The sequence below is a fragment of the Neopelma chrysocephalum genome, unplaced genomic scaffold, assembly GCF_003984885.1.
Source record: "Neopelma chrysocephalum unplaced genomic scaffold, ASM398488v2 Primary Assembly neopelma1_166, whole genome shotgun sequence".
In the NCBI taxonomy this organism is placed as follows: domain Eukaryota; kingdom Metazoa; phylum Chordata; class Aves; order Passeriformes; family Pipridae; genus Neopelma; species Neopelma chrysocephalum.
In genome coordinates, this window is record NW_020897828.1 from 1,143,838 (window position 1) to 1,153,528 (window position 9,691).

A 9,691-nucleotide genomic window follows, 5' to 3' on the forward strand; every position below is an offset into this window, starting at 1 on the left:
TTATCCTCTCCTCTGCCAGATAAAGGTGTTGTGCTGCTCCAGGAGCACAACCTACCCAAGTTATTAAGATGTTTCAGCCACTTGAGTAATTTGGGATCCACCCCTTCCAGCTCGCTCAGCACGTGGATGAACCCCCTTGTTTTGACCCTGTTTTTTTCCTGAATTAAGTGGCTGATGAGCTGCTCCATCACTTCCTTGGATTTGCTGGGAATAGTTTGGGAATATGAGGTGTAATCCTCCTCGCTGATGACAAACCAGGACAGTAATTCCTTTAATAACTTGGCAGCATCACCCCCTGCTGTCTGGATCTGCTCGGAATTCCGGCTGATGTGCTGCAGGACCCGGTCACCAGCAGAGAAATCCTGGCCATAACCTACAGTGGGAACCAAAAAAAAAACAAACAAAACCCAAAATGAACAACATTTCATGTCTCTACCACAATAAAAAACCAATTTTTAAGTACAGGTGATTGGGACTCAGTGGTGTTATTAATTATATGCTTTATCACCACACTGAAATTACAGAATGTCAGTAATTATATATAAATATGTTTTCCATATAAAATAGCTTTATATTATGAATTTGATACAAAATTGGTTTAAAATTTGGTTTACACAAAGAAACAAACACCCTGACTGGATTTTAGGGTGAACAGTCAAGTCACCTGCAGGTAACAGTGACCTGCAGTGGCTTCGAGGACCACGGAAAAGCCACAGAAAAAGAGACAATAAATACTTAAAAAAACCCCCAAAAACAAACAGGAGGCAACTGGACCTGATTTTAGAAACCCACAAGGAAGCAAAAATCTCTCCAAGTGCCAGGTTATGCCACTGAGCAAAAAAGGGATCTAGAGAACTTTTTTAATGGGATAAAAAAGCGCCCTCAAAGTATTTAACAAGGAAAATCCTTCTAGGAAATGGAGTTAATTAGATGTCAAGTTAATAACACAGACAAAAATGAATTTTTCCAACATCACCCCTTTCTCTTTGCCCTGATAAGCTGCAGGAGTTGTTCACAGCTCTGAAACAGGGCAGTGCAGCCCAACAGCCCAGCAAAAGCTGGAGCATTAACTGCCCACAAACTTTTAAATTTAAGTATTTTATTTTACCCCAATCCTCTAAAATATACTTTTCAAGTCACTGCTGACATCATTCTTTCTTTTGAGAAGATCCTGGGGTTTTTTCCTCTTTTTTTTTTGTTTTTCCTCAACAGCATCCCAGCTTTTTGGGCATAAAGCTTACCCTGAAATCCCTTTTAAAACAGGAATTTTAACTTGGAATTGGAGCCTTTTGCCCCCTTCGGGCTGACTCTGCACGAAGCAGCCAAGGAAGAACCAAGGTTTTCCATGAGGAATTTAACCCTGCACTGACACATCTGGGAATTAAAACCAGAACTGAAATAAAAGTAAATCCAAGTTAAAACACACGAGTCTTCCAGAGGAGGATTATGTTCAACATCAGCATCCACCACCCCCCTGGGCAACATTTCCAACCCTCCCCATGAAGAAATCAGGACAACAATGTTCCACCTACCCCTGTTCTGACTGTACTGGGACCGTTCATTCCCCTCCTGGTTTTCCTCTGCTTTCTTTTTGGTGGAATTTCGAGCCTCTTCCCGCGCGCGTTTCCTCCGTAGTTTTTTTTCTTGCTTCGTTTTTAACTTCCTGATACTGAAAAAAAAACCACTGCCTGAGGTCAGCTGCCAAAGGAATCAGGCACATCTCAATTATTTGTCATAACATTATTAGCTATCAGCTCCATTTCCCTGAAAATACTGGGCTGAAAAATACAAATGTGATAAAGCCGCTTTTCGTTTACCAGTCAAGAGACCACAAAATTTCACAACAGTTGCATAAAAATCAAGTATTAAAGTCCTCAATGCAACAATTTTTACTCCTATTAAAGGTGTCTGAATTAGCATTAACTTCAGTATTATCCTTTTTTTCCCAACTTCACTATTATCCTTTTTTTCCAACTTCACTATTATCCTTTTTTTCCCAACTTCACTATTATCCTTTTTTCTTTAACTTCAGTATTATCCTTTCTTTTCTTAATTTACAACTCAGCGTTTTTGAACCCAATATTAACATTTGAGTTCTTGAAATTTGTAAAATTGAAATTTTAAATTTTTAATTTTTTCTTTGATTTTTAAAAATCGATTTTGTTTCTCCTCCCAGCCTCATTTACAACCTCACTTGACCAAAAACTCACTTATATCAAAGGGATGTGCAGCAATAACTGAAGGAACAACATTAAATACAGGTTTTATTTACACTTTTTAAGCATTTACACGAAGTTGCTGAGGCAGTAAATCCTGTGGAACAATTTAAATGCCTTTATAATTGCATTATAATGTACTTTACCAGCCTTTTTAGGTTATCAAAAGGCCAAGAACAGTCCTTCCAAAGGACTGGTGTTCTTCTAGCAACTCTCAAAAAGGCACAAAAATCAGTCCTAGAGAGCACTGGTTTATTCTCAAATTGATTTAAAACAGCAGAGACCTTACCTTGAACATTTCTGTTTAATGCAGGCCCTTGGTGGTCCCTTGAGTTTTGCGATTTTTACTTCAAACTACCAAAAGAAGGGAGGAGGAATTAATTAAATTTGGGTTTACGAGGCCAACGTGGCTGCACCCAAACCCCAGAAACATTTGGAAAGCAGTAAAAATACTACAAAAGAGAAAAGGAAGCCTAAATAAACCTCCTGAAGGTCTAACTAAAATTATCTTTTGCTGCTCTAAGTTGGGATGGAGCATCTTTATCAGCAGGAAAGAGAGGCTGGAAGGTAACCCAGGGAATTGATATTCCTAAATAATGCTCAGATCCCACAGTTAAGACAGCACAACTCAATTTTTTGTTGCAGTTAAATTCTCATCTTCACTTTATCTCCTTAAAATTTTTAAGATTAATTTTCATGTAAAATATGAACGTACTCACTTCACGTTTTACCAGACCAGAAGAACTGAAAATAATTATTTTTGAAATAAGGCCTTTACAATCGGGAGTAAAACACAATTCCTTAAGGAAATCCTGTGGGAGAAAACACACAAAACAAAGGGATTTAAACCCACACACACCAGCTGGGCTCTTACACAAACCACAGTTTCTTAATTGGAGGTAATTAAAAAAAAAATCAAATCAAAAAATTCAGGAAGATCTGTGGCACGTCCCTCTTATTCCCAAAGCCAACTTCACACTCAAAAAAATCAATTTTCAGAATACTTTTATTACTTCACACGTTGCCTGATTTCCCTTCGTTTCACACTGGCTGCTGATACTGTAGTTTATAAAATTACAGTAAGTATAATATAAATAATACAAATAAAATATAATATCAATAATATAAACTTGATTAAAGATGCCTGTTGGCCTGCCAAAGCTCTTACCTTATCATTTTTATCACTGTAGCTTGTTGTTTTCAACTTTTTCCAGCAGCTGATGTGAAACTCCACCCTGCACTGCTGACAGCAAATAACACGTATAAAACCCTAACAACGAGAAATGGGACAAATTCAACATTTTTAAGGAAAAGCACAATAGGGAACAGTGCTCAGCTAAACAGCTGAACATGGAAGGGGGAAGAAACCATGCAAGCATGAAGTTTTACTCCTCAAACCCTTTTAAATTCACCTCTGCCCTCAAAATTTACCTTAAAGTCTGGGTCTGTAAAAAATATTTGGATTTTGGAGTGGCCGTGGCACTGCTGATACCGACAGACAGCGTCTGGTTCTGGGGGGAACTTGCACTGCTCAATACAATTCCTTAAAGCCATCTGAGGAAAAAAAACAAAAGGGATGTGAGGCAAACTGCATGGAAATCAGGGAATATTCAGTGTGTACTCACAGACTCCTGGGGAATTCTGCAGCCAGGCACGAATCTCCCTTGGAAAAGCAGCTGACTAAGACCAGAGGAACAACTCTTTTCTAAGTGGAAAGACGTAAAATTGTCCTTTTATGGCCAAAATATTCCTGAGTTTGTTTGAAGTGCTGTCAGCTGAGTCCTCACATTAAAAAAAAAAAAAAGCAGGTTTATCTTGGACCTGTGTTTTACACCCTGAGCAATCCCAACTGCAGGAAGTGTCCCACTGCCAAAAGGAGGAGCCAGGTTAACTGAGATAATGGGATAAAAACAGAGTGTCTTGCTCATCTCTGAAGCTTCCCAGAGTTTCTCTCACCTGGGATCTGGGTTACAGGATCAAGCACAATCCCAGGGACAGCTCTGGGGAGCCAGGGAGGTCTCTCCCAGGATATTCTCTGAGGGAAAGATTTATGTGAAGTGGATTTATGTAGAGTCAGTGCAAGTGCCACAGTGCTGGCACTGAGTGCAGATTAATAAACCACCATTAAAAACAAACAGACCTCTAGCAAACCCTGCCAGATATTTGCATGATGCTCTCCAGAGGTCCCAGACCACTGTGACCAGATTTCTGGGGGGGTCTCTGAGAAACCCTCGGGTCAGTTTTTGTTTAGGAAACAACAGAACTGCTGCTTCCACCCAAAACTAAACAGGTCCAGCCAAGCTCAGACACTGAACAACCTCCAAAGTTCTCCTGGGCCAAAAGTGCCTCCCTGCACAGCAGCTCCTGCCCCTCGTGGTGCCACATCCACGAGGCACAATTTTCAAGTCAAACAGGGAGTTTTGCATCAACCAAAAATGACCCAGTCAAAGCCCCCTTGTTGCAGAGCTGATTAAAACTGAGCATTAGAAGTAGAATGGCTAAGGCTTGAGGAAGCTGTAGGCCTAAAGTAGTAGTTAGAGTCAGCAACATAGATGTAAGAATGGAATGTGCTGAAGGAGTGGAAACAGTAATCAAAGGATTTAGCCAAGCATGTATATAACGATTTGTTGCCTTAGATAGATGTGTTTGTGGTTAGGGTCTGTTAAACTCTTTCTAGGAGCAAGACAGCTGAAGCAGATTTACGATCAATTGTTATCAGCATAAAATATGAGCTTGTTTGTAACAGAATGCAACTGCTTTGTGGAATTTGCACGTAGAGTTGTTTGTGTGAGAGTATAAAAGCTGTACGTGAAATGAGGGTCTTCGGAATCCTGACTTGGGCCCTGAATAAAGCACCGCATAAACCGGCACTCTGTTGGTTTGTGTCTTTGTTACGGGCAACACCCCGGCTGGTTTTCAACGCTGCTGCCATTTTCCACTTCACATTTCTGCCAATTCCGATTTTTAACCAGCTCTCTCTGGTGTTATATTCTGTATTCACAACTTAAAAGTTTGGTGATGTGCAACGAAGGATTTCACCCGTCATCACAGGATCACTGAGGCTGGAAAAGATCTCTGAGATCAGACTCCACCCTGTGCCCAATCCCCACCTTGTCCCCCAGCCCAGAGCACTGAGTGTCACGTCCAGTTGTTCCTTGGACACCCCCAGGGATGGGCACTCCAAACCTCCCTGCCTTTCCACGAGGAAATTCTTCCCTGAAGAAATCAGGAAATACTTGGAGCAGAACAGAACCATATTCCACAGGAATCCCCAAGCACAGAGCCTGACCCAGAGCTCCTGCCCTTATGCTGTTAATGGGATGCTTCCCACATTTCCATTTCACCCCCATCTTTCTTGGATGTGGACGGTGGGAGGCAGGGAAGAGGAGGAGGAGGAAGGGAAGGAGGAGGAGGAGGTTAAACACACCTGCAAACTCTCTGTCCGTGTCTCCTCGATGACCCGAGTTGTCCCCGGCCACGTCAACACCCCCGGGACAATCTTCAAATCAATCATCAGCTTTGATCTCAGGAACTGATCGAGTGCATGAGCAAATCTGGAGTTGGAAACAGGCACAGCACATTCAGATCCTCTGTGAGCAACTTCTACACAGTCCTTGATGATTCATTTTATCATCCAAGCAGCAGACAGCAGCAACGGGGAGTGTGTGGGGTGAGAGAACACCTGGTTCATTGAATTCCCTGTTTAAGGACTCTCTGGGATAAAAGATTCAAGCTGTGAGCCAGGTAAAGGGCTCAACATCCAGGCATGGATATGAGGCAGACTGAGAGCCTGTGCTGACATTCCAGGGATCCAGGAATGTGGGAGTGCTTGGGAATGCAGAGTGAGGACGTGTTTGTGCGCACAGGAGTGACCTTCAACCCTGCTCAGCCAGGGAGGGGACACAGGATTCCGGGTTTTCCCTGAGTTCAGGCAGTGCAGACATGGGAGCAGCCCTGCCTGGGGGAGGCTGGGTGGTCAGAGGGGTTGTCACCTGTGCAGGCAACTTTTTGGGTCAAAACTGCCAAGGAAAGAAGAGCCACAACCACGGGATTGGGATGCAGGCAGCTCCTGGAACACAGACTGCACCCAACAGTGGGAAGCAGGAATCCCCTCTCAGCATCCAACCCACTCTGCCCAGTGCTTTGAGACGTTCCACACAAGGAGGGGTTAAGGTTTAACATCAAAACTTACTTAATTTGGCATTGTATTGGCTTTACATGGCAAGGCTGGGCAGGCAGGTGGGAACCATTCCCTGAGGAGAAGCCAGGGCTGCCCCAGCTCCAGCTGGATACAACAAACCCACCACAGGGAACAGCAGAGCCCCTCAGGCAAAGCACCTCGGGGAAAACAGGGATAAGGAAGGACAAAACACACCGCAGGGCTGTGGGGAGTAAAGTGAAAAAAGCTCCCCCGTGCCCAATCCCTCTGGGCTGCTCAGGGGAGGAGGAGGGAGAGGAGGGAACAAGGGAGAGGAGGAGGAGGGAATGAGGGAGTGAAGTCGAGCCTGGGATAAAGGAGGGGTAGGAGAAAGGTGATTTCAGTGGTTCTATTTTTTTCCCCACCATTCAACTCTATTTTAAGGGACAACAAGTTGTTTTGCCCCACGTTGCTTTGCCCGTGGCTCATCAGCAAGCGATCATCTCCCTGCCTTTATCTCAATCCCGGAGCTTTCCCACCTCCTGCCGAGGAGGGGGAGCGGGAGGCAGAGCTGGATGAAGGTCTCTCACCCCACCACAAGCTTTCTGGTGGATTTTAATCGCACAGAGCAGCAGCGAAGCACCAAAAATCACAACCCAAGCTTCACACGCAGCAATCGCCCACACGGAGCTGCACCATCACAGTTGTGATTCCCGGTTTCAGGATGCTGGGAAGAAACCCCACCAGGAATCCGTGGGTTGAAGCAGCTCTAGAGTTTGTTACTTGCCCTGCTTTTGCACCTCACACTCCCCCCCACCTCCCTCTGGTGTTTTGGCTCGGGAAAACAGGAAAACATCCCTGTTATCTGTCCCAGGGAATGCGGTGACTCACTGGAGCAGGGGCCTTATCTCAGCCCAAGGTCACCCCCCGGCCTCCCCAGGCCTGAGATAAAGTTGAGTTTTCTTTACACTACATTTTTTTTCCACAAGAACACAAAGGTTTTTGTTCTTCTCCCACAGAGCTCTCCCCCCTCCACACCACCACTGCAGGGATGAGCTGGTCAGTCCCATCCCTGTTCCCTCAAATCCACTGGATTATTCCATGAGCTCCTCGGCAGGAACAAACTCCAAGCTGTAATAAATCATCCTGATGGAGGAATTCAGTGATTGACACTAAAATCAGCCCGATGGAGGAGTTCAGTGATTAACACAAAATAATTAAAACCCCACCACGCCTCGTTCCTCAAACGAAAGGATTATTTGTTTTGGTTTTTTTTCCCTACCAAATCCTGAAGTTTTCCATCACACCGACCTGTTTTGCCTGAGGTAAACCCTCCCAATTCCATAATGTGCCAAGCAAAAGCATCTTTCTTCTGGGTACTCTTCAATTATTTTCTTAAACTGGTCTTCAGCCTTTGCCAATGCCTTCAAAAGAAACGTAAGACACAAATAAATGGTGCTTTTCCATAAGTTTTCCACAAGTTTTCCACTTTTCCTCTGTTTTTTTTTTCCCATTACAGTGGGTCAGGGTGCCCTATTCTTTGATCAGTCTTATGAACAGTAAATGGAATTACACAACCTTATGATCACAGGAAAAAGCTTCCCCTTTTTTAAAAAAGAAGAAACTTACTCTGTAAACACAGACTCCCTCTGAAAGAATGAAATCAAATGGCTTTTAAATTGGTTTTTAAATTCATTGTAAGACACTGAATATTATAAAACACTGCAGGAAGAAAACCCCAAACCAACTTGAAAAACAAACAACCAACAAAACAAAACAATAAACCCAAACAAATCCAGAGTTTGCTGTTTTCCAGAACCGAAGGCAAAGTATTTTGATGTTTTCCAGAACAAAATAAGCAAACTCTGTCTCCTGTTTTAGGAGCTGAATGTTTGTCTTAAAAACACTGGTGCAGACCCACATTACAAAGTAGAAGAAAAAAACCAATTATAATAGTCATATATGAATTATATATAATAATATATAACAATATAATAATGTAATAATATATATATGTAATAATATGTATATATATAATGTAATATATATATATTTAGTAAATAATTTCTTAACACCAGAATCTCATTTGAAAGCTTAAAAAAGACATTTTATTTGGTAGCTTTATTTATCCAAAGTCATTAAGGATCTAGTCCCACTGTATAATTCCAAATTGTGTCACCAGGTTTCCTTCCCCACTTATTTTCTGTCTCTTAGGAAGAGATAAAAATGGATGGGCAGCTGCCTGAGCTAGAGGTCGAAATAAAAGCAGTATTTAAATATAAAATAGATAAAACCAGGCCTCATTCCTACCTCAGGTTGTCCTATTCCCAGCAGGGCAGTGGCATGTCCATAGATGATTATGGCATAATTAATTTTATGAATATTCAGACACTGCCAAAAAAAAAAAAGAAAGTCAAATTATAGTGGCAGCACAAACAAAAACATTGTACAAACTGTTATATATTAATTTAAAGACATCCAGGATGACAACTGGGTCAATATCTGATTGGATATAGATACACAGACACCAAATTTCAGAGTATTTGCCATCAAAGAGTTATCTAACTTGAAGAATACAAATCATTCTTACCCTACATCATTAAGAATAAAGGTTAATCTGACAATCACAGAATTATTTAGGTTGGAAAAGACCTTTAAGATCATCAAGTCCAACCACCAATAGACCGTGTTTTTTTATAAAACACAGTATTTGATCAATGTAGCTCATATTACTCTAACAAAAATATGATTTTGGTAAGTATTTTTTAGATTTAAGTGTTGAACATTATCAAAAACACATCCTATGTAATTACTGGGGGGGTTTTATCCTTGTTCTTATTTCCTTGGCACAACTACCAGTGAAATACTTGGCACTGCAGCCAACAACTCAACAATAAAGAATATTTTGGGGGAAGCAAAGAACGAAGCAGGGTGTTGAATGCATAAAATAATTACTCTAAATAAAATGACTCTAAAAACCCAAGTTATTCCTCTGAGTTTACCCTAAATTCTGAAGTATACAGAATGCTGAGCAGCTGTGAGAAGGCTTGTTCTGCACTGTGACACTGCTGGTCCATCAAGGCTGTGCAACCATCACGAGCAAGGGATGTAACACCTTCTGGCAGGGCATTAAAATCCACCTGGAATACCTGGGGAGACAGTAAATCCACAAGAAAACCACATTTTCCTTTTTTTTAAAAACTTTTTAAAAGAACATTACACCTGTAAATGTCTAGAAATGCACATTTAGGCTGAAGATCACCAAAAACACACCCTGTGCTACTCTGTTTTGTTTTCATTTGAATTCTGTTTTCATTTGAATTCTGTTTTCATTTGA

At 41.8% G+C, this 9,691-nt stretch overlaps 1 protein-coding gene across 5 annotated transcripts in view; it reads right to left on the reverse strand.

The window, feature by feature from the left end:
- Nucleotides 1-9,691, reverse strand: part of TTC3 (tetratricopeptide repeat domain 3) — a 48,674-nt gene that overhangs the window by 16,993 nt on the left and 21,990 nt on the right. For all 5 annotated transcript variants that reach the window (XM_027701743.1, XM_027701742.1, XM_027701740.1 and 2 more), the window contains 10 exons: nt 9,357-9,503; nt 8,665-8,745; nt 7,666-7,778; nt 5,644-5,770; nt 3,648-3,770; nt 3,385-3,486; nt 2,936-3,028; nt 2,506-2,570; nt 1,533-1,669; nt 56-373 (listed from right to left, as the gene is read on the reverse strand). In XM_027701743.1, the coding sequence (XP_027557544.1) occupies nt 56-373; nt 1,533-1,669; nt 2,506-2,570; nt 2,936-3,028; nt 3,385-3,486; nt 3,648-3,770; nt 5,644-5,770; nt 7,666-7,778; nt 8,665-8,745; nt 9,357-9,503 (1,306 nt within the window). The remainder of the gene's footprint in view (nt 1-55; nt 374-1,532; nt 1,670-2,505; nt 2,571-2,935; nt 3,029-3,384; nt 3,487-3,647; nt 3,771-5,643; nt 5,771-7,665; nt 7,779-8,664; nt 8,746-9,356; nt 9,504-9,691) is intronic.